General features: G+C 37.0%; 1 protein-coding gene across 6 annotated transcripts in view; it reads right to left on the bottom strand.

The window, feature by feature from the left end:
* Positions 1–384: 384 nt before the first annotated feature.
* LOC121855842 (S phase cyclin A-associated protein in the endoplasmic reticulum-like) overlaps positions 385–26,006 on the bottom strand; it is a 69,995-nt gene continuing 44,373 nt past the window's right edge. For all 6 annotated transcript variants that reach the window (XM_042350996.1, XM_042350999.1, XM_042350998.1 and 3 more), the window contains 13 exons: positions 22,456–22,656; positions 21,019–21,231; positions 19,787–19,903; positions 17,522–17,665; positions 16,174–16,337; positions 15,779–15,977; positions 13,502–14,098; positions 13,242–13,352; positions 12,141–12,298; positions 11,332–11,548; positions 11,001–11,150; positions 10,485–10,655; positions 385–9,436 (listed from right to left, as the gene is read on the bottom strand). In XM_042350996.1, the coding sequence (XP_042206930.1) occupies positions 9,353–9,436; positions 10,485–10,655; positions 11,001–11,150; positions 11,332–11,548; positions 12,141–12,298; positions 13,242–13,352; positions 13,502–14,098; positions 15,779–15,977; positions 16,174–16,337; positions 17,522–17,665; positions 19,787–19,903; positions 21,019–21,231; positions 22,456–22,656 (2,526 nt within the window). In that variant the 3' untranslated portion in view covers positions 385–9,352. The remainder of the gene's footprint in view (positions 9,437–10,484; positions 10,656–11,000; positions 11,151–11,331; positions 11,549–12,140; positions 12,299–13,241; positions 13,353–13,501; positions 14,099–15,778; positions 15,978–16,173; positions 16,338–17,521; positions 17,666–19,786; positions 19,904–21,018; positions 21,232–22,455; positions 22,657–26,006) is intronic.

Raw genomic sequence — 26,006 nt, 5'->3', positions numbered from 1 at the left:
TTACCCTGAATGTTGTGATTAACCATGAGTTTAATAGTATATTAGAGTCATTATTAAAGATACACTAAATGACAATCAACATTCTCTTGGTGGTGGTTTCTCCAGTACTCTCAAAAGTTAGGCACCGTACATCATATTCGGTTGACATACATTTGCATTATATTTTATTTTCTTATCTTGGGGATACCACCCGACTTGTACCAGGTAAGATCCTTATAAACCTCCTCTTAAATGGCTGGAGAGTCACCAAAAAGTAAACAACAATGTATGAGACGAAACATTTCATCTGCCATTGTGGGTGGCTTCTCCTCTTAAATGGCTACCAGGCAAATGTAAACTTTCTTTTGTTGTTGAGAAAATGGGGGCTATTTTGAATCCATACAATCATTATGAGCATTTTATCATAAGACACAGTACATACATACATACAGGGTATATACATCCTATAAAAACTACTACACATAAACAATTGCATATATAATCATTCTTTAACTTAATGGTACGATAAGTTCGAAAGCAATAGCATGGAATGTACAAGTTATGATTACTGCAAGAACCAATGTGTGTTAGGGAGATAATTATGAATGTATAACCTCAATTTGAATCTGAAGAACAGGGGAAATAAACACTGATATGATTTAAAAAAAGGAAAGTCATACACAAGTCATCATCTAAATTAGCTCATGCTGTTCCCAACTGTCATTCATTTTTTGATATCAGCGTCAAATGAGGTCAAACGTAATTTACATCCAATATATAATCGAATCCAATATCATGTATCTGTGAGCATAAATGGTGATAATGATACGTAGTGTATTAATCCCTAAGGTATACTGTATATTCATTAAATTAAATAGCATTAAAATTTTCGACGGCAGCTTACAAATTTTTCCTGCGCAGTATCCCTAATTCTAGCCCAAAACACATGCCTTGAGAATTACAGCACAGTGGACTGAAGATCTCAAATGAATAATAAATAATCTCGATATGAAATGGTTGAAAGTTAATGAAGTACTACAGTAATAATGTTAAGAAATTCTGTCAGTGTGTCAGTTAGGAAAGGCATTATGACTAACAAAGAAAAAAAGAAAAAGTAATCAGTAAAGGAGGAGATCTGGAGATAACAACTACCAATAATAATATGAAAGTAACGAAAGAGTTGGGAATGAGGTACAGGGTATAAGAGGGGGATGAGGGGATAAAAAATAAATAAAATAAATACTGTATTGGAAATCAGAAAAACGTTTAGAAAATAAAGTGATTCGGAGGAGTTTTGAGACATCACATTTGGGCGTTGCAGAATTACCTTAGCCACAACATAACGACTTATCTTGGACCAACTCAATGGACTAAATACCTTTACTCAATGGACTAATACCTTTCCATGGCTTTTTATTTCCTAACCTTAAATTGCAACTATAGAATAACCTGGCTACCACTGTGTGCTGGGGGTTATATTCTTACTAAATTAAAAAATGCAAGCAGTAGTATTGAAAATGAAAAAAATTAATTCTTTATCTGCCTAGTACTTTTTTTTGTCACAGTTGAGTGTTTATGTGAGCGTGTTGAGGGCCGAGCAACAGGGGATCTTGGAGGTGGGGGTGGTGGACAGACTGCCACTAACAGCAACAAACGTGTATTTTCCACATTGACTGAAAGACAACTGAGCTCTACTGAGGTGTGGGTAGCATGAGGTCTACTGGGACACGTGACATGCTGTATAAATGCTAATTTTGATGCATAATACAGTATTAAAACACTGGCTTGAAAATCTTGTCATCATATGATGCAACATAAAACATCACATGATGTTTAAGTGCTAAACACTCAAAGCACTTCTTTGGAGTGACCACCATGACCTCTTCAAAGACTTAATATCCTGCAGTTTCAAACCAAGTTTGTGAAAACCCTGCAGCTGTAAATACATGTATAAGATTCACAATGGTTATATAAGGTGAGCCATAATAAACAAGATATACATTACAGATCTACATAAATATTAATGACCTGCAGTGGCTATGTGTTTCAAATCCAATTACAGCAGCAGTAGCATAAGGTTTGTTGGTTATAGTGATGGTACTGTAGTGTATATGATGATAAAATAAAACAAAGGATTACTGTAAAAGGCCCATCCTTGACAATATAGGAAGCACACGGAAAATTAGACAAAAGGCCCCTGACTTTTGACTTATGGTAATGGGGTCACAACATTATTTCAGTACCAAGATATTACAGTAATCCACTAATCATGCCAATGAAAAATGTTCTGACACTTAAGAGATCTAGCTGTTAGAGAGACAAAGAAAAAAAAGTCCAGTCATCAACAGTTCAAGCTATCAGAAACGGATATAAAATGTTGTAAGTCCTTAAGGGTATATGTAACTGTTAGGTCAAGATACCAATGACAATAAATAAAAAAAAAATATCTCACAGAAAACTAATATGCATATCAAAACTTTTATAAAAAATTACCAGATAATCAAGTAGGGTAGGATAATAATCTTGACTTCAATTTATGACTATGACTGGACAATAATGCTTTACCGTGGTTAATTATTGTTTTCCTGTGCACAGAGCAAGTTAGGAAGAAAATAAAATAGAAACAGCTGGATTACAATGGATATCAACTGCTGTTATAAATGGAATACAAAAGATAAAATGAGTCTATGAATTCAAAAGTACAGTCACATACAAGTATACGTATACGAGTTTTAGACGGGAGAGATCGAACACACATAATACAAGCAGCATTACAGAACTTGCATTGTACATATATTCATCTGACCATTTAAAGGCTGTACAAAAATAAAAAATAAAAAAAAAACATTAGGCAAATTGCTGGAAGCCTGTGATGGTTTCTTGTCACACACACACTCTTTCTGGTTATATCGAAGGATGGCCGAAACCAAAAGCAAACACACGCTCTCCCGTTTTTCACTCTTACCGCTATAACATCTCCATCAAGTGAAAATTACGAACAGGAATCACAGCGCGCTTAATGTCTTCTTTACAGCAAATCAAAATCACGGTACAGTACTCTATTAACACAATGTTGGTGTCGCATGAATGTACAGTCACGGTCAAAAGTGCCGTCCATGAACCCTGGAACTCTTGAACCTGTAAATCCAAGACATCACGCAGTGCACCATCTAAGGGCCCAACAATGTGTGATGTCTCGGATTCACAGGTTCATGGATGAGAGGGAGAACTGACAGGAGTTTTTTTCCATGACTGTACCTGTAGCCTGATTTCACTTTGCAATAAGAAATGAGGTTAAAGATGTGATAAAAGCTTGTTAACAAAAGCAGTGTAACCCATAACAATTGCTTTACGTGGAATATTCAGTGCAGTCGTTGGGCTGAAGCATATGATACTGTATATGGGTTGGGTTAGGTGGCATTCATTTCCCATGGAAGCACAACTACCACAGAAGCAGTGGGGCTGAGGAGATAATATTTGTTTTAATGTACAGCATCAATTAAAATGAGTAATATTGCGTACAGTATAGCTATAATTCCCATATTTATTTATGCCAAGATAAGTGAAAAGTTAGCCACAATGAATTGCTGTTTTAAGCTTTTCTTTTAGCATTTATCTTTTCTCACCGATACCCCTACTTCAACACCATTAGTCTCTCACGTTCTCACACACCACGCCTTCTGTACATCCTCATTTCTCGATTTAACACCTAATTTTCCTCTCAAGGATATCTATACAGGAAACCTACATTCTTTACTAACATATTGTTCTGAGGACAAGCAGGTGGCAGCAGTTTCTCACATATGTTAAAAAAAAAAAAAAAAAAAAAAATCCATTCCTGTTCTAAGGCCTTTCTTATTGTGAAGAGTTCTGTTGTACTGTATGAAGTTGTATCCTATTGGGGAGTTGAGTGATATTGTGGGAGGTCTGTCAAATTCTGTAAACCTATCATACTGTAGGGAGTTCAGTCACATACCGGTATATGAGGTTGGAACACATTAATGGATCATCATATTGTGGAGAGTTATATGATACTGTGAGAACTGTTGTAAGGGATACCGTCCTAGTGCATGGGGCTGTTCAACCTTCATGACACACAACATACAGATATCAAAAGGATAAAACTCGATAGAATGAATGAGTTGAATCTAAATCTGCTCATTCATAAAAACAGGAAACATTGATATTCAGAAACCTTTACATTCTACAGGGTTGAATCATTGTATTCTAGGTTGAATATTGAGCCTAAATGTAAAGTGGGGGCACGGTACATATGCATCAACAACAGGCAAGTAGAGAAGACCGAGTGATGACTATTGTGCATAAGGCATCCTACCTGAAGTGTGGGAAATATCTGAAATCTGTGAAACACAAAATAATGAAATACATCAGATTTAAGCTCAATAGACAGAGTGGAGATCACTTCAGTGCAACTCATTGTGTGCACTGTGTCTGTATGAAAGTACAACATATTTCCCTCATTTCTGGTGAGAAATATTTTAGTTCACACTATAAAACTTTATGGTTATTCTTTGGTACTTGTACGAGTCCAATTTTTTTTCTGAACTCAATAATACAGTTGAATTTCTGTGCAAAAAAAAAACACAAGTCTTGTGCCCAATAATAATGTCACAGGAAGCTACCTAATAATTCAGTTATAATTCACAAACAAAATAACTGTGACTTTGTAATAAAAACAGCACAAATTAGTTTAATAGTTGTGATACAGTAACTTTCCATTTGGACAACGAGCCTAAGAAAACTTAAAGCTGCAATTTGTTTTTGCTTGATCAGAATGGAGAGTACAGTACTTACTTCATGAAGGAGATGTTGTGGAAAATTAAAATTATTCACATCTTCCATATGTAACAAGATCTTTTTCTCTTTTAACACTATTTCTAAAACATTAAATACCAACAGAAAAGTACAAATCTATCCTAAGGTATGAAGGCACTACTTGTAGCATAACAGGAAGTACAGTGGACACACCAACACAATACAGTAATGTAGTTTTCGGTCCATAGCTAAGGAGAATCGCCCATGAAGTTTGCTTACACCTGCTTACTAGGTGTATGTAGTACAGTACTGAATATAAATTTTAAAGTACTTTACATGTTCTATTATAAAAAGGAAATGTCACAGATGATTCCTTTTGTATCATGGACACTGGGAAACATCAAGGATCCTTACACTTGCTCTCCATGCAACCTCACAAACAAACAAGTGTAAAGCAGCTCCTAGATTCTGACTCATCTGTAACAAGCATTAATTCCATGTATCAGTATATTCCCAGGTATCCTTATTATTGTATCTTTGCCCTCCGTTTACACTCCCTGGTCTCCTCCTCACAGCTAAACTCAATCTCACGACACTTTCATTCTAAATCGTCTCTATTTTATTAAAAGATTCCTTCATTCACTCTCAGCTTCTTCTAAGTTACTCATCTCCTCAAGCCACCTAGATGCACTCCTTAACTATCCACAATTCCACATTTACTCACCAGCATGAGCCACATTCTTTCACTCCCCTAAACATCTTATTGTAATACTCCACTGCAGAAGCTAACCTCATTCACATCCTTCCTCCTTTATCCAAATTACTTATACGTTAGAGCTACCTTTATTAATCTCAGAACTCTTAACCCCATTCTCCAAGCAGCAGCTAGTATTATGCACAAATCCTTTGGTAAATAGATGTATCCTTAAAATTACTTTAAAAATTCGAAAACCAGCATGCAAAATTTATGCCAGCATCAGGTAACTATTAACCTGGCATAAGCATATCACAAGTTAACTGATACCCAACACTTGTAACGATAAGAATTCTTTAAAGCACATTTTTTTTTTTACTTTGATCTGTATTTATGAGAAAAAGCATAATGTAAAAAAAAATGATAGTTACTTACTACTGCTTAAAGAAATAGATCAGGTTGTCTGGCTAGTTTACCAGTCGACCTATTGGTTCCAGTTACATAATGTAAGCCCAATACAGTAATATGTAATACTGTACTGCACAATACAGTAATCAAAGAAATTCAAAATCTGAGCTACCAAAAGTCTCTGTGCTGCCACTCTGCTTGGACTGTGTAAAGTTATTTTTAACATGGAGGTAGCAAGAATAATTTCCCCTTAAAGCTATGACAGCCATGAATAAGAATTCATAGCAAACTTAATACATAAAAGGAAATTATAAAAATATTATACAGTATTCTTTTAAAATGTCTTAATAAAGGTACAGTATTAGGTCAACTTAAAAAAAAAATAATTTCAACTTTTAAGAGCTTGAGATTTAGCCCTTAAGAGGACAATATAGCCCTTAGGTACAGTATGTTATTCTGGGTAATATCAGACAATTTTATTCAGCCAAGAGAAACCCCTGCTCTTAAAGGGTTACAATGAACCTAATCAAAGATTACATAGGTTGCAGTTGTAAGGTAACATACTTCCTCTTGAATTGCTAGTTAGTCAACAGGTCCAAATCAGTCTAACCTCCCATTAATGCCCTGACCAGGAGAATATTTACTATTTTAATAATTCACGAATTTATCTAATAACAAACACTTATCTTGTTTTAGGCTATTTCTATGACAGTACAGTATGTCTGTTAGCTCAAAGGAATGCAAGGTAATCTTTATATGTTCTGTAAAGCTGAGCTACCTTCCACAAACAAGCTGCAAGACAAAAATCAACAGGTACAGAGTTACCACACATCACACAATATCCCTATGTCACACACCGCCAAGCACCACTATACCACTCCTACTCCATATTACTCCTCTCAAACATAAACACCAGTCTTGTCTTACACTGTACAACATTCTTCTCTCTTTTTTAAACATGTGCACAACTTATCCAGAAAGTTTTAAGCCATGTGTTTGTGTGTGTACTTGCTTGTGTGCTTATAAGTGTGTTTGTGTGCGTGCTTATAAAAGTGTGTTTGTGAGAGCATTTACGTGTCCATACGTAGAGGATAATTTTGCAATATCTCTACAGTGAATCAACCCGTGTAATCGAAGTGTCGAATCCTTTAAAAAGCTTTTCTAAGCTTCAGATACTCACCATAATTTTAATGCACTATATATTGTGAGTAAATATTGAAATTATACCTTCTTAATATACCAGAAAGTAATCTCTTATGGCTATCATCCTCATGGAGTTCATAATGTAGTAATTAAGATCAGCATTACATGGCACTTAATAGTTATAAAAATCCTGAGTGAAGTCACACAGCGATTATATTATACCACAAACATGTTTTTTTTTTAATCCAGAAGTTTTTTGAAGCAATGACAAACCAAAACCACGAGTGAGTAATTGGTTTTGCTGTACACGGAGCTGCTTTGATTAATACTAAATAATATGGAGTGAAGTTCTCCTCTGTAGCACGTCATAATTGTGTTAAGACTGTCACAAGTGGATCTTTAGCAATGTATCATACTGAAAACCCAAAGGTCATCAAAATCAAATCTAAGTGAAGAAATAAATTTCATTATAACTATATTTGAAAAGAGAACTAAAAAATGCTCTCTTAAACCAATGTAAAAAAAATCAAACACTTTCATCTTTAAAGCAGAAATAGTTATAAAAATTTAACCCTTTTATTACCACATATTTCCTTAGTGACTCAATTATGGCATTAAGTTCTGTACTTGGTTAGCATCCCAAGCAAAGTTAAATTTTATATGGAAGTGAGGGACAAGTCTAGCATGGACGCAGGCCTTCTTATGAGGTCAACAGTTTTTAAATGTAAAAATTTAATGGAAAAACAATTAAACTTAGTCTGAGAAGCAATAGCACTACACCTCTGTGCTATTTCAAATTTTGCTGAAAATTTACAAAACTGGAGGAATTTCTAGCTGTTTACCTTCAGACATTAAAGGCACCATCACATCATCATTTCCTAGTACCAACAACATTCTCTCCAAGCCTACTAAGAATTCAGGAAGATGGGGAAAGAAAGGTGATGGGGCATGGTCACCCAATCATATACACAGTCTTTTTTGTCGAAAGGCCAAAAGCCAATTATACGTATGGCTATAACCCAATGTGAGACCTGTATATAAAGGCATATTGCCGAGATTAGTGCTGGTTTGTGCTACCAAGCCATAAAATCCCCAAACCGAGCCATTAGCTATTATAAATACTGTACTTACAATGCCAGTAAAAAGTCAAAACAATAACTATGCCAGTACCTCAATACACTGTGGCCTGAGCATAAATATGAGCAAGAACAAATATGTAACAGGGCAGCACTTACTGTATAGTTCACCAGAAACTGAGACGGGTGAGAAACTGTCCAGTAGCTCATAATTGAAAATTTAAGTTCACAAACCATTTCTGGTGGCACAATGGCAAAACTCCTTACCCTTAAACCTTCAGGTAACCAATGCATCACAATATGCCTTTTTGGGGCTGTGGTTAGGAAGGGTTGGCTAATTTAGGAACGACTTTTATGGCTTGGATAAACATACGCCTAATTTAGCAATAGTTATATAAGTTAGGGGTCAAAAGTCAAGACCTGCTGGGTTTTTTAACTCCATAGATTGTAAACAAGAACTTGAATCATCCAAAATATGTTTTGGTTATAGACAGATCATCAACAATGGTGGGCAAGCAGGTGATGCCACTAAATCAAGTGCGAGAGGAAGACAAATGATATTTTTGGATCTAAGTTTCTTATAGTAGATCTTATAATAGCAGAGCACGTTGCACTTGGGAGCCCCCTTGTTCATCTTTGTAACAGCACAAAAATTAACAAAATTGGTTCACTGGTTAGGACAGTGAAATTTAAGAGTGCATCCTTATTTAGTATTAAGTCGTTGCAGGCTAATGCTCACTTGGTGGGAGTGGCACGTAGTGTGGTAGTGAAAAGGTTAAAAGATTAAAAGCCTAATAGAGAAGTGTCTTACATTCCAACATTGTTTAGTCAGTTAAAAATCCTCTTGCAATGACAGATATTTTCTCTCATTAAGAGTAAATAATCAAGCTACCGTACATTCTGTATATCAAATAATATTTTCCATTTAAATCTTACTGCTCAAGGCCATGATCAGCATCCTCTATGTTATTAGCACAAAAGAATAATTTGTAAATATTGCATATAAACTTACAAGAAATACATAATGCGTCACATAATACAAACACAATATTCTGAGATTCTATTACAGTTCACTGTGATACATAAAGTACAGTAATACGTAAAAACTGTGACAATCAACACACAGCATCAAACAGCAGTGACAAGAAGACACGGCATTAAACAATGACGAGGAGGAGAAATGAAGCAATTAAGGCCCAAATCACATCTCTGACAGATGAGAAGGTAGATGGTGTGAGAAAAAATAAAATCAGATACAGTGAGTTGGCATCTTATCTCAACCCTGAACATGAGTTCTCTGAAGAATGTGGATGAGGGGCTTGTCTGAAGATTGATTATTGTGAAGGAAGTCCTCAAGAACCTGAAATACCAAAAACCATTAAAACTACCAATCAGTAACATCATATCCTAAGTCATCCCAAGTGGCCCCTAAAATTTATCAGTCACTTATGACACTTACTTGTGTAGTCTGTTTATACCAGAATAATATAGAATTTTCTACACACAAAACTTTATTTATCATGTTAAGAATATTCATGTATTTCTCAACTCACATGCAACATTTCATTCCCTGAGGTGTGCAGGGTTGGCAACTCTAGAAAAGCCTCCACACTGCCCTCTGACTCCATCTCACTTACCCTCTCTCTCTTCCTATTCTCTTCTTGATATATTGCTCAATTTTCCTTCCCACAAAGCAGACCGTCTCCTTCCACCCAATATACTTGCCACTTCACACCCTCTTAATCATTTACATCCTTCTCAATTATGTTTATATCATCTCAAAGAACTTATCTACCTACCCCACCATTCCACAGCCATTCTAAGCATCCCATTTACTTCACTATTTCTAACCCTTTCCATTCTATTAAGCCAAGATACAACCCTCAGGTAACTCCTTTCTATAACTCAGATTCTAATAAAATCTGTTTCCATCCAAGAATAAAAAACACATCTACATGTCAATATAGGAAGGATTTTACTATCTCTTATTCACCTCCAAATTCACATCCTTTCCTTCAATAATAATTTTAAATTCTCCCCACGAACTCCTTCCATGTAAATTACAGTGATATTCCCGTTAGCCGGAACAATTGGTGCAGGGCATTTCCGGGAATGAGAGATTTCCGGGTAACGAGACGACTCTCTCAAAGCCGGGAAAAAATCCCTCATCCCCGGAATTTTCCGGGCAACGAAAAAGTGTTCTCGGAAGTTCCGAAATTGCCCATTACATCATCTCTCGAACCCTGAAAAAAAATCCCAGCTCATTCCTGAATATAATTTTCTTTCTATCTCAAACCTTGGTAGCTTGAAAAAATTGGCAAGGTGTGCACAGCTGACAAGGCAAAGTCGGAACTCCCTGAGGTACAGTAATCAAGTAGAAGAATAATAGTAAAATATATAGAAATTACTTGGAAGCTCATCTCCTGTTGAAGAATAATCATATTATCATGATTATGAAGGCAGCAGGCTAGGAGAGTCGGGAAGAGCACGGCTGTTAGGCTCGGCTCACTGAAGTACTGCCAGGGCAGGTTACACAGCTGCTGCAGTACACTTGGCACTTCTCCACTCTGTATCACCATCTATTGAGATTCATTACATTATTCTATTTGAAAGGTTAATTCAAACTCAAATGCACTACATGTACACACAATTATTACGTCATCAGATACTGTATAACTAAAGCTCAAATCCCCTAAATGAAAACAAAATGTTCAGCAAAAAAAATTCTTGTCACTCGATGGTTATAAATTTGTTTTATGGAATTTGATCTTGACCAAACTCTACCAGTCTTATAGTTTTGACTAAGCTAACGCCGACATCACCTGCCATGAATAAAAAACCAAGATTTTCCACGAGGAAATTATGATATACTGTATGTGTGTAATTCTTTTTTACAGTATACTGCCATCCCATCTGCAACATACCTGATTTTCTTTATTGTTAACAGCAAAGAAGCCTACAAGGGGTATAATGTTGTGCAGGATATCCTCACAAGGCCAGTGTGAACAGTACCACAGGAGGTAACTGGCAATGTGGCGCAACTCGAGAGAAATGCCTTCACTCCCCAGTACACCCTGAAACAGAATGGCAGATCATTATTTCTTGATGATGAGTTACCAGAGCTTTTTACACCCTAGAAAAGATGAATAAGAAAATCCTTCTCTTCCAATAGGTATAAATCACCACCACCCAGTGAGTCAGTTTTATATCACAAGAAACCAGAGAATGATTGTTTGGAAAACTCCCATTTTTTACCTGAAACATGGCGAGGTTGAGGGAGGCGAGGTTATGCAACAATGTAGTGGCGGCAACAGTAAGAGCTTGTGTAGTGTGAGAGAGCTTTGGTGGTGCTTGAGGCATAGCTGTCCTGCCCCCCTGATGCAGGAGGATACCATATAGGAGGCTAACTACCCCACAAGCATCAGTCACGTGTAAAGTACCAATCAACTGTGTAGGATCTTCTGGTAATGATCTGAAATGAAGTAGCACATATTAAGGATTTATATCCCCTTCACTTCTACACAATTCATATTACTGTATTTTCAAAAAGTATACTATATGTATTTTCAATGAACAGTCTTCACTTATCTATATTGTACATGAAAATATTGTGAGAAATATACACTGAATTTGCAAAATTTTGAGTAAATGACAATGAAATCTTGCAGTTACCTGAAGTATCCAACTATCTATCTGCCTCTTACCTTTACTTCTCTCCTGCTTAAGTGGATCATTGTGTATAAAATCCTCAAAGATGGGGAAATGACATAGAAGGGTAGTACTATACAAGACAAGTGTAGGAGGTGATTCAAAAGGTGCATTTGTTTAAATCCTTCCTCTTTGAATTGATTAACAACACTTCTAATCAAATCACTGTGCATACTTTGTTGAATTATCAGTTTCTTTCATTCTAACACTATCACAAACAAAAAAAGTAAGAAACATTTGACTTATGAGTAGTTAAATGACTAAGAATTTATTATATACTTAATACAGTACCTGGGGGTTGTGCAGGACTGGTACAGTACTCATTGGGTTGGTTGAGAGCTAAAAAGGATTCTTACCTCATGGCAAGTGTCTTGGCCAGTGCAGAGACAAGCCTCATAGCTGCCAGAATGACCTCCACAACACCAGCATCGTTGTCCAGCGGTCCCTGCACGTGGCTAAAATACCAGGATACCTTGTCTGCCAAACCAACACTGACACAGTAGCTCACCACATCCTGCAATGAAGCACACAGACCTGAAGAAGGGCAGGGAAGACGGGAAAAAAAATGCAGGTAAAGTTTACAAAGCTTCAAATCACCATAACCTTGGTGGAGATATTGAAGTGACTCAGGTGGCAGATCATAGCATTGTTAGTGCAGATTTAATTGACACTAGTTAAAGACATCATACAGATCGTCCTACTTCGGTTCTGTGCTTCTCATATATGAACCACATAAGAGAGAAGTAAAACAGCTAGAAGGAATGGATGTCAATAATTATGGAGAGAAGAATTTGCATTGCTTTTGATTCCCGTCACTCTGCATTACAAGAGACCTTACGAAATTGAAGAAAACAAGTAAAAAAAAAAAGTGGTTAGATTAGACAACAATGAGACAATATATATATACAGTAGTAACTTACCCCCCCCCTCCCTCCCCGTGGTGATGAGTCAAAGACGATGTAGTTGTATGTCTGTCTTATCAATCAGTAGAGACAATGGAAATGGTTACTGATGAACATGTTTTAATAATTCTTCCCCAACTGGGATTCACCAGGAGGAAACAAAAACCTTAAAGAAGAAATAAAGAATAAGCTTAAGTGTCCCAGAAAATCATAAAAATAAATTAATATTAAGAAAATAATCCACTTTCCCATATCAACTTAACGAGACAGTAGGCCAAATAAGTCTTTAACAACCACACACATCCACAGTTCACCATGATAATGACAATAATAAAGTCTAAATGAAATGTTACTGTGACCATTCAAGCTACTCTTACTAGATTCAAGATCTCTGTTTAAAAATAAATAATAGCAAATACTGATTGGTGGGTCCAAGTCATGCCCATGTGATGATAAATAATGTGGTGTGTTGTTGACTTTCATCGATGGTTCAGCTGACTTTATCATTGGTCAAAAAGGGACATAATATCTATTGGTTAATTTTCTCACACCAACCTGAACCCTCTGCCATGTGGAATCTGCCCTGTCTTTAATTGTTTGGTCATGTGAGGAAACAGCTGGCTGTATGTCTCCAACACATAATACATGAACAACCTCAGCTAAAACCTGTAAAGACAATAGTATGGTATGTAGTTCAAGTCGCTAATTAACCGACAGTATTACAGATTACATACTAACTTTAAATAAAAATTCAGATTCATTGACCATATTACATCTTCCTATTCACATAAATGTTTGCCGAGACGTAGAAATACCTCAAATATCGATGCTGAAGCCGAATCAGCTGGAAGATTAACAATGGTGTTTATACTGTTATTGCTGCCCACTCTTGATGTTTCAATCACCAGTTCATTGAGACGTTGCATCAGGTAGTCTATCAAGGTACCTGTCAAGTTGGAATAGAGTACATGCCGGCAGTTATCTGTATTTCTCCTACATGCTCCCAGGAGGACGCGACCACTGTAACCAAGAGACTTTGCTGGTAACACACACGGTCTCTGTTCAGTCGCATCTAGAATTACTTTTAAAACCGAATCAATCTTTGTAAATCCATCCTGTGCACTAAACATCATTTGATCTGCAGTCTCTTTTCTTTCCATGATTCTTGTTAATTCCAATAATGGTCTATCTAAAGCTGTGAGGTCAGCACTAGGCCAGGGGCCAGATCCCTGGTTAGCCACAAGCTTAGCTATCTGTTGAAGAGCCTTGATGATGCGGACTTTGCTGGGTGAATCCCTTAGAGGTACTGGCTTGAAGGCACTGTTGTATTCTTTACCCCGTGTGATCATCCGAGTCCTGATCTTTCTGCATCTTTTTCTTAAAGCTTTATGTCGTTCTTTGTCTCTCGTGACCTGTAAAATAAAATAATTCAAGTTTCGGCACATTATTCAGCAACAGCACCAATTCAAGGTTTTATAATCCTATAATTTCAATTTGGAAAGAAACTTATGAATTTTGTCCACGGAACTTTTTTCTTCCATTTATTCCCGGGTATCTTTACTTATATCCAATTGTTGTGAGGAGTGAATAATAGGGAAAAACCTAGAAGAAGGGGGGGGGGGGTGGTGCAACAACAGGAAGTGCAGTGCAAGAGTTGTCTGAAGAGTGAAAAGATAGGGCTTAGACAACAAGATAAACAATTACCACACATATATTACTCAGATCTTCAACTTGTGTACTTATTACAGTAATCCATCACCAACCACAGGTTTACCAACAGAAGTTTTAAATATTCATACTTTAAATTTTGTACACTGTTAAACCAACCACGGTGTCCAGTTTTAAGTAACCACGGATTTCTATGGCCACCACAGGAGCATAAATGTTTGCTGGATCAGGTCTATCAAGTGGCTGACATTGTTTGCTCCATCGTATACGTATTCCTCAAACAACAACAACCGATTCTCTACCAGGCCCAAGTCCTCTTCCTTCTCTAAACTCTTTTAAATCAATTTGTTCATTCTTCATATTATATGCTATATGGATTTTACAGTACTGGCAATAGTCACCACTTAACTTAACATTCTCAAGGTCTGGGCTAGGGAGGCAGCCACACCCCTCATGGTTCGGGAGTAGCCACGCTGCTCACTGAGTCACTATCGCTCATAAGTGTGTATATCTTTATTGATAGAACTCCACTATTTACCAAAATGAAGAAAATGAATTCATCTAGGACTTTTTTAACATGTAATAAATAAAGAATTGACTCAGTGCCTCGTATTGCCAATAAAGTAGAGGGTTGTGAAGGAGATGGGGCAGCTCCTAACTATTGTAAAATACTACGTACTAAGAAACCAAAGGGAGTGCACCTGATGATGATGTTTAGTTTTTATTTCTAAAGTCTTTTACTAACTTGTTTAATTAATTTTTAAGGTCAATTTCTTTCTCTTTTAGTTTATCTTTTCAAAAAGCCTTAAGCTGGAGGGACACCAAAATAGAACAAGCTTAGGACTGAAAAGATTAAAGACACTGCCTTCATTATAATCAATCCTTAGCACATGGGAACCAACCCCAGATTACTGTCTTCTCCCCTTCTCTCTTATTACACAACCAAGAGACTGTGTGGAGAACTGGTCTCAGTCTTTGCACATACTTTGTCTATAATCTTTTTATTTGTTCTTACTCATGATGCCAATGCCTGACTCCACTCTATGTACAATAACATTTTAACTTTCACTTCTAAGGTACGGTAATGTTATTTCTTTGATTTTTCTTATTTTCATTATTATTTCCCCTTAAAAACTGACGGAAGTATAAAGAACAATATGCAGTAACAGGAAGAAAATGTTTAAAAATACCAGTGTGTATCTGTATAGGTAATGATTGGCTCTCAGGGGACTCACTAAGCAAGGAGTGCTGTGATTGGCTATTCTTATGTATTCTATATGAACAAGAAGGGCAAAAGGGCAAACAGGGATGCTTTAAGATCATATTATTTGAATTTAAGCTTATTTATATGGTCTCAGCTGAAGAATAATCAGCCTTTCTATTGATGACATGAATATTTAGTTTAGAGTAATTACACCACTTACCTGTGGATCATCAATATTAGCAGGAGCATCAATAATGTGCTTGAGGTTATATGTTTCACTATCTTCAGTGGATAAAATGTCTGCCTGGTGGAGTGCCTTCAGGGCCTCCTGGTGGCGGCGTCCTCGTAGATGACTCAGCAGGTACACTTCACTGGTAATCAGGGAGTTACACAGAGTACATAGTTTCTTAGTCTCATATCTGAAAGAGGATAAATGTTTTGCACTCAGTCCCCAACGCAAATCAGGCATATTGGTTTTGATATTCGCTGACTCTAGGAGACAATTGCAAGGGTGTGCAACACTGTACTGTATCTCCACATCATAGTTATTACTCAAATATATCAAACCCACGCCAGAACTCACTGCAGATGTGACCGACGTGAAACCAAATATACCTGATAAGTCTCGGGGCATCGTCACACCCTCTTGAATACTTCATAATGGAGGACTCGAGGGCTCGCTGTCTAATTTGTTCGATGTTCTCTTCGTGGCGGCGAGCGGATTCCTCTTGTTTTTGTTGAATCTTCTTCACCAGTTCTGACTCTTTAGCTTGTTGTGCCTAAAAACCAAGATGGTGATTATAATGGTTAAACCCCTCCCTTTATTCCACGCACTTTCAAGCCTCTTTCTACTTTGATGTCAAATGATTAGAAGTAAGCGCTATACAGTCATTCTAAATCATTGTAATTTATTCACCCTAGTTACTTAAGATAAGTGCTCTACTATGGTGCTCCCCTTCCACAATAAGGCACCTGTAACCTCATTTTATTATTTACAGATCATGCTAAGTTTTTCTGGGGGGGAAGGGAGAGGAAAGAAAAGAATTAGAACAGAGATGCCATGAATAAAAACAGAGAGTACTGTACAATGTCTTCTCATGAGGATGCTTAGTCTATCGTTTCTGTGTATATATGAAACAAGAAATGATCAATTACATGTAAACTATAGATGAGATTACTGTAGTATAAATAATAATAAACCCATGATACTGTACAGAAGAGTTTTAGGGAAGGATAATTCGTTTATTAAAATAATTATTCAATTTAATAAGCAAACTATCAAGTGAAAGTCTCCTCCCTTGCCTATCCATATCCTCAGCAAGGCAAACACTTGATACCAGTATTGTATTGTTTTCGCTTCCTTTAATTTACACTTGGTCTTTGTTATTCATCCACTTACACAATAACTGGAACTTAAAACTCATATCGCTACAGTATTAAAGAAAGCCAAGGAAAATAATGTTTATAGTAAAAATGTCTTCAAGTACATATAAACACAACTAAACCAACATCAACTGTTGTGGCAAGAAGCATTAGTGTTACTGTAATGGGTGTAAGAGTGTCACTGTCATATATCTAAATCTGGTTGTAAGGATCATCAATTAGAAGAAAAGAAAGAAGAAGGAAGATAGGAGGAGGAGGAAGAAGAAGGAGGAAGAGAGGAGGAGGAGGAAGAAGTGGAAGAGGAGGGGAAGAGGAAGAAGGAAGAAAAAAAGAGCGAGAGGAGAAGTAGGAGGAATAGGGGAGAGATAGAGTCATCAAGGGATACTTGGTTGCATGAAGCACAGCTACAGAAATCAATTCACGTGTTATATAGTCAACTCTGCCATTGCCATGCCTTGTAACACTTTCAGGAAGGTTTGTTGAAGTTGGATTGTGGTAATTCTAAGACAGAAATAAAACTATCTCAATCGCGTATTCATCCATATTATTGTACAGTATTGTAACGCTCATGTACACTAACCTGCTGCAAAGCCGACAGTCTCTCTTCGCGGTCTCGGGCCTTCTCTCTGGCCTGCTCCAACAGTTCTTCACGTCGTTCTGCCTGCTGCCGATCAATACGTTCACAACGCCGACGCCGTTTCTCACACAGCTCTGCCATTCGAGCCTGAAATAATAATAATAATAATAATAAAGTCTTGCCGAATAGAGACAGTTAACATCTGTTTATGGCCAAAATTCCCCGGCCTATAACTTTAAACATAAGATTAATACAGAGCCTTTGTTTAATGCTGTACAGTGCACTTAACATAAAATGATCTTACAAATTCTCTTTTGAATGCTGAAGTAAATCATGCAATCACAGTTTGTCAATACAGTGCTTCTCTCTCTCTCTCTCTCTCTCACAAATAATCTCAGTTAACTCTTCAAACCACTCAAACTATTCCCCCACATACTATTTTCGTGTTATTTTTTTTTCTCATATAATCTGTTAACCTCAGCTGTTAGACCAATACACTGACAAAGTTTTAATTCCTGATGTTTTCTTCATATTCTGGGTTCCTTTCAAGATGCCCTTACAACTTAAGCCACTAAATTGAAAAACTAATTCTGCCTGATTATTAGACTGAGTGTACAGGAGAGTATCAGGGTGTCTACTGACCAGACAAAACAAAATTCCCTGGCTTTTCCAGGTTTTCCAGGTCTAAGTTTTAAACATTTCAGGTTCCTTAATTCAGTATTTATTACAACAGATTAACAAAATTAGAGGTTTTCAATAATATGTATATACTATTGGGAAAATTAAACATGATGTACAGGTATATGATATTAATGAAGAAACTGAAGACCCTTTCGGGACCCACCCCAAGCCCAATGATGAACATCGGCAAAGACCTTGACACCCCCCCCCCCACCCTCCATACTTTTCTCCCCGAATTTACGCGATTCACGTGGATCGAACCTGGACATTCCAAAAAGCCAAAAATCTGGCAAAAAACAAAAAATCACATTCCTGATCCACCTACACCCTGTATATGACTCATCATAAATATGTGGAATAATCTACTTAAATAAAGTCACTTAATTATAAGAACAATTAATCTCTGACAATACTCATTGCAGAATTAGTAGCTATAACCTGTAATATTTGGTTATTTGATCACTAACATGAAATATGACAAGTACACAAACAATTATGTTATTGGAGTGAACTATTTACTGGAATGTGTTCCTAAAAGTTTAATTATTTATCTATTATACAGTACATCTTTATGGTAAGATTGCTGCCAAAATAACAATATTTTGAAGTTGAACTGAATTCACATAAAATTCCAGGTTCATTTGTAAAATTCCCTGTTTTTCCCGACCAGTAGACATCCTGAGTATAGAAGAAAAGTCAAGAGAGAAATGAATACAAATACTGTACACCACTTGTTTTTCATTTCACCATTTATCAGTTTACTAGCCATTTAGGCAACTGGTTTCTTTGCTATGACCTTTATTAACCAGTGTTAGTACAGGAGGAAACCAAAGAACCTGGAGAAAATCTGCTGTGTTTGGTAGAGTTACATGGGATAACACCCTTCTCACATCTATACTGGGCTGGGGATTGAACCCAGGATGCAAGGGTGAAAGGCACGTGCATTACCACTGTGCCACTTATTTTGATTAAGTGATTAAATAACTTTCATTTGACCAGAGTGTAGGCAGCCATCAAGGTAAAAACAAGGAACAAAAAATAATTTATAAAAAGCATGGTGGAAAGAAGACATTAGAAGGTTGCTTTATATTCTTATAAAGGGTAAGGAAGAAATAGCTAAATAATTATGAGAAAAATACAAAATAAAACTCACCCTTTCCTACCTCAAACACTAAGCCATACATACATAACTTAGTCAAGGAGAGCTGTGAGAAGTCAGGTACTACTGTATTACAATGCATGTGTTCGCATGCTCCAAGTGCGTTCCTGCGAGTGCATGTGAAAAAGTGCTTGAGTACATATCAGGGTGTTTGTACAAGAAATACCAAGTATCTGAGAAATTGACCCAAATAGAGATATAGAAATACATTGACTGATTGAAAGAGACACCCGAGACATAGGAAGCAGTACCAGCATTTGATGTTGAGACACAAGTGGAGAGCGCATGACAATCAAATTATTGCACTGTAGACATATTTCTTGTAAAACACCATCAACACCCAGGACCACAGCAACCTTCACAACAGTAGTGCAAAACATGACAACACCTGCAATCCCCCTAAGTAAAATACATCAAGATCGTCCCACCTGTCTCTCTGCCTCAAGCACCTTGCGTCTCTCTTGAGCTGCAACTTCTTTAGCAGCCTTTTCTTCTTGTCTACGTGTCCGTTCCTCGGCCATGTCTGCCAGGCGTGACTCATGGCTCTGAGTACATGAAAAAGATAATTGCTATACTACATGATGAAAATAACATACACAAGGAAAGCAATATTTAATGTGTAGGAGAGGAAATTATGGCTGGTAATTTAACAAAAATGTACAATTCAAGCACATTGGAAAGCCATACACATTTGAAATATTGTTACAAGATTATACACTATACATAAAATAGAGGCATTAATTGTTAATTAAAAACAATGTGGAGAACTTTTGAAGGATGCTAAAACTTGGCAATTACAATTTATGTTAAGTGCCTTTTTCATCTTTAGAATAGATTTGATAAAACCTTTACCACTAAGATTTAATAAAACTGTGGAAATAATTTAACTCAATGTATTTAGTTCCTACAATAATCTCTTAGTGAGTGACTATTCTAAAAAGCAGAAATGAATGGTGTGTAAAGCTACTTTTCTTAACCATTAATTGTGTGATTCACTTAAACAGTACAAACTAGTTCTCTCAAAATAACATGAATGTAAAGCTTTAGGGTAACAAGAGCTTGTCCTCCAATAAAAGCACTAGAATCCTCAGAAACACACAAATTAATTACCCAACAGTCTTTCAATTACACAGAGTACAACTTTACTCATGCATACTAATCAATAGGGTTTCCAAAGGTCCTAAAGGAAGAGAGCAACATAACCTGAGAAGTATAGGCTCATGGCAACTGATGAACCACATCCCATAATAGAATGCATTACAGTACAGTATATCCATTTACAACCCAGTTTGGACCATTGACTCAGTTTCAAACAGGTGCAAATAGCACCGAAGCCTGTGCTGTACTGTACAGTATTTGGTAAAGGAGCATTAGGGCATAAATGTATTGAGCAAATTTTATTAAAAACAGTAATATTATTTAAAATGCTGTAACTAAGTACTGGTAATAAGTAGCATCTAAAGGACTATCGAAAACAGCATCCCAGCAACCATCTTATGAGTATAAATACAGGTACTCTAATTGATAATCTCATTCATTCAATAAAAATAATTTAATCAGGGGAGAATAACAAATCAGAAAATATTAAAATGAATAATTCAAGTAAATGCAGAAAAAAGCTGTAAAATGTTGATGACATTCATGGGAGACCAATGCTTACCTGATGTTGTTGCATAATATCATGCAACTTGTTCTGGGCTTCTAAGCCATTAATAAATGCTATTTCTTTGGCCTTGTTTTCTTCATCATGGGCTTTGTTTACTATTTCCTGAAGGAACTGCTTCCGTTTTTCCTCTGCTCGCTCCATCTTCCGCTGAAACAACTCTCTCTTCTTGTCCAAAAGACATTCTTTATCCTGTCGTACCTCCTCAATCTGTGAGACAACAGAATGGCTTAATAGTTGGTAGGGATAACACTTCTGTTCTGTACCTTACAATAGTGTTTGTTAGTGTAGGGGTGCAACCTCTACACATATCATTTCCTCGGTTTTCTCCTTACTGGCAAAGCAATTAAAAATGTGTGACAGAGATAATACAGAACACAGCTTTACGCTTGCTAAGAAGTCATGGTGTTCTACAAAACTGTACTGGGCTTCAAAAGAGTGCTTCTTACACAGGTCACTGGACTTCTTCCTCTGTTTTAGTCACCTTTATGTGGGGTGACTATTAGGTAAATTAGGTACAGCAGTTAGATAAATAACAAAACTAATTTTAAATTTGTGCTGCAAGTCTAAAAACAATGGCTAACTGTTATAGTAACAAAATTGGGAAGATTCAGATACATGCCAGTACAGTGGGTCCATGTTTGTCATCTCCCAGTTTATTGTTATTAAGTCACTTATAAATAAGGAAAGGTGTCTGTTTAGTGTTGCTAAGTTTTGTTAAACAGTAGTGTCACTGGCAATCATCTGCAAACATATACTGTACTGTAACTACTTTGCATTGCAGAGGACTGAATGGATGACCCAGGGAGCATTCCTGCCCCACCATCATTGCATTGTATTTTTGCCTTATAGATATGGTATATGAAGGATTTTGTAAGATTTAATGCTTTTTGACCAATTCACCCACAACACCCAAGCATGTGACAGTGAAGTGCCTTACACAATGAAAACTATGAAAAAATTACCATATGTACCAAACTGAAGGTTTTACAGTGTTTTGATACGAGTGAGTGAGTTATTCACATTGAAACCACCCTAGGCTTCTCTCCCATTTGTAAAAATTTTCTCTTTTGGGAAAAATATAAGCTAATACTGGAAGACGGAAAAGAAGCCATACTAAATGAGGATAATGGCAACCCTTTGTGGGTTGACATGACCAATTTCTGTCATGTTCCTGTTTGTTCACAAGCCACAATGTTGCTGTCACATGAACTTTTAATTGAAAAGGTTCCAAAGAATTGAGAGAGAGAGAGAAACTCTACTCCTCTCTGTTTAAGTGTTCTGGCAGCAGTTATGTGTGTTTCTCAAGAGAAGTAACACAGAAGCCCAGTCCCATACACATACCAATTAAATTATCTCCACTTCACTGTTAAGTTACAATAAGATTTATCAGTATTTCCCTACGTTATAGTTCAGAGGACTACAAAATTATACCTTTTTAAACAAATCCTTTAGTTTATCAGTTTTAGCTTGTATAAGATTTCCACGAAGTTCCTGGGCCTTGGCCAGTCTCTCCTCATGGCGCCTCATCTTCTCTGACAATGACCGTTTTCTTGACGGAGACGACAGCTTCTCATGGATGTGTAGAACACGGCCAGGATGGCGCAGTTCCTCTAATGACTCCATTGCATCAACCTAATAAATGTGATAAATTTTTTTTGATACTTAGTAACTCAGCTAAGAGTTTCATGAAAACTTATTCAACAGAATAATGACACATAAATAATTAAAAACTAATACAGTAGATACTGAGTTCAGTACTGTATGGGCTAATATAGGCCTCCCAATCTTGATAGAGTCAATGAGCGACTTATCTGGGATGAAATGCGCAGGGCTTCCATACACAACAAAGTCTGTATAGTAAGCGACTTTAACCTTGGCCAAATAGATTGGACTGACCTTACGGGTAACTCAGAATCAGAGGATTTTCTCGAGACGATCCAGGACTGTTTTCTAAGTCAACATATAACCGAACCCACCCAAGGTAATAATATACTAGTTTTAGTTCTGTCAAACAGAGAAAACCTCATTAGCAATGTCGAGGTAGGGAACGAACTTGCAAACAGCGATCACAAAGAAATTAGATTCCAGTTAGATTTTCAGGGCAGACGTAAGGAAAATTCCATTCAAGTCCCAGATTTCAGAAGGGCAAACTTTGACAGTTTAAAGAGGCAGTTGAGAGAGGGGGTGTCGCACTTGGCCGTGAACCTGACAGATGACACCGACCTGATAACGAGATCTGAGATTGCCGAGTTACACGACAATTTAAATAGTGAGTTACTTAATGCACAAAGGCAGAACATACCATACAAAAAACTCAGATCAGACAACAATGACCCTAAATGGATAAATAATTATTTAAAGAACATCATTGGCCAAAGGAAGGCTATAGGTAGAAGGATAAATCGTGGCGAAATTCACCTCCGGGATTATTATAGGGTGTTGGCGAGTAGGGTTAAAACCGAGATAAGGAAAGCCAAGAGGAATAATGAGGTAAGGATAGCAAGGGAGGCAAAGACAAACCCCAAAGGATTCTACCAAATGTATCAAACTAAAACACGAGAAAAGATTGGACCAATACGGTCAGACACCGGCGAGCTCACTGATAACGACAGAGAAATGAGCAATAATTTGAATAAATATTTTTCAACAGTTTTCACCACCGAAAATTTAAACATGATACCCGGGGCACCGACTTTATTCAGAGATAGTGAAGAAAACAAATTAAGCGAGATAGTAGTGACTAGTAACGATGTTAGTAAGCAAATAGACAAACTAAAGCCTAATAAGTCACCAGGTCCCGATGAGACATTTGCCAGAGTATTAAAGGAATGTAAGGAAGAGCTTAGTATGCCCTGAGCAAAGTTGTTTAACATGTCCTTAAAAACAGGTGTAGTACCAGAATCCTGGAGGATAGCGAATGTAATACCGATTTTCAAGAAGGGGGATAGATCACTATCCTCTAACTACTGCCCAATCAGTCTAACATCAATAGTAGGCAAATTACTGGAAGCAATCATTTCAAACTCTATTCGAAATCACCTGGAGAAGCACCGATTGATCAATGATTCCCAGCATGGCTTCACAAGCGGACGTTCATGTCTAACTAATCTATTAACATTCTTTTCATCTGTTTTCGAATCGGTGGACGAGGGGCACAATTATGATGTGGTATATCTCGACTTTAGCAAAGCCTTCGACAGAGTCCCCCACGAAAGACTAATTAGAAAGGTAGAAGCGCATGGCATCAAAGGTAATATCCTTAAATGGATTAGGGCGTGGTTACAGGACAGGAAACAGCGAGTGAGTATTAATGGCACCAAGTCCCATTGGAGCAACGTCACAAGTGGAGTTCCCCAAGGCTCAGTACTTGGACCATTATTATTTATTATATACATAAACGACATAGATATCGGCATAGACAGCAACATAAGCAAATTTGCTGACGACACTAAAATAGGAGATATTATTAAATCTGACGAGGGCTCCACAAAACTACAGGAAGATCTAAACAAATTTTTCAAATTGGTCTGAAAAATGGCAGATGAAATTCAATGTGGACAAATGTAAAGTACTCAGTATAGGAGATGTAAACAGGGAAACCAGATACCAGATGAACAACGATGCCATAGAGAAATCCGACTGCGAGAGAGATTTAGGAGTAATGATAAGTAGGAACCTTAAGCCAAGTAAACAATGTGTTTTTGCTCGCAACAGGTCTAATAAAGTACTTGGGTTCATACAAAGGAGTGTTAGTTACAAGACTAGCGAGGTCACCCTAAAACTGTATCTTGCTCTTGTGAGACCACACCTGGATTACGCAGTTCAGTTCTGGTCACCGTATTACAAAATGGATATAGAATCCTTGGAAAGAATTCAGAGGAGAATGACAAGACTAATCCCGGGCATTAGGAACCTTGAGTATAGAGACAGGTTAAAGCATCTTAATTTGCACTCCCTCGAGAGATGTAGAGTGAGGGGCGACCTGATAGAGGTGTATAAGTGGAAGTCAGGGCTAAACAAAGGGGACATTACAAAGGTACTCAAACTATCCAACCAGGAGCGAACTCGTAACAATGGTTTTAAATTAGACAAATTTAGATTTAGGCGTGAAATAGGTAAACACTGGTTTGGAAACAGAGTAGTGGATGAATGGAATAAGCTACCAAATGTCATCATTAACTCGAATACGCTGAATAGCTTCAAACATAGGTTGGATGCTTATATGAGCAATAGGGGTTGGGTGTAAACGGGACTGCCCAGTATGGGTCAATAGGCCCGCTGCAGTTTCCTCCATTCTTATGCTCTTATGTACTGTCTATGCATTAACAATGTGATCAAGAACTGCAGAGCAATATATCAGCAACCATCCAACTCCTTTCACCTAAATTGATATGTATTTCTGTTCTTTGTTTATTATTGTGTCCTATTTACTGGCACAGCATCATTCAACTACAGCTAATGTAAATAAACCTTTGAGATGGCAGCAGAACCTAAAACAGCAGGATACCAAACAAATTATGTACATTACAATATGTAGTACAGTATTCCAAGAGCGAGGAACGTGGTAAGTATAATCTCAAGTAGCATCCTGTTGTTCTTAAGTCTCTGTTATCACCAAAAACATGACAACTGTGCACTCCTTCACCACCAATCACACACACGACCATCACACCCTCCCCCCTCTCATAACAACAAAAGCACAGTACTACAGGTGTTTCAACAAAAGTACTACAGGAGTTACAAAAAAGTACCACAGGTGTTACAAGAGTACTACAGGTTATACAACAAAATAATTATGGGTACTAAAAAAGGTACAGTACATGTATTATAATAAAATACTTAATGTACAATAACATTACTACAAGTGCTGATACAGGTATTCATACAGAAGTACTACAGGTACAGTAGTAGGATAGAAGTACCACTTGTACTAATATAAGATTACTACAGGTATAAGAGTACTGTACTGTATATGAACAACA

Source organism: Homarus americanus, unplaced genomic scaffold (assembly GCF_018991925.1).
Source record: "Homarus americanus isolate GMGI-L3 unplaced genomic scaffold, GMGI_Hamer_2.0 scaffold14072, whole genome shotgun sequence".
NCBI lineage: Eukaryota > Metazoa > Arthropoda > Malacostraca > Decapoda > Nephropidae > Homarus > Homarus americanus.
Note: the sequence above shows the minus strand (reverse complement) of the source record. Positions and strands in the feature narration are given on the sequence as shown.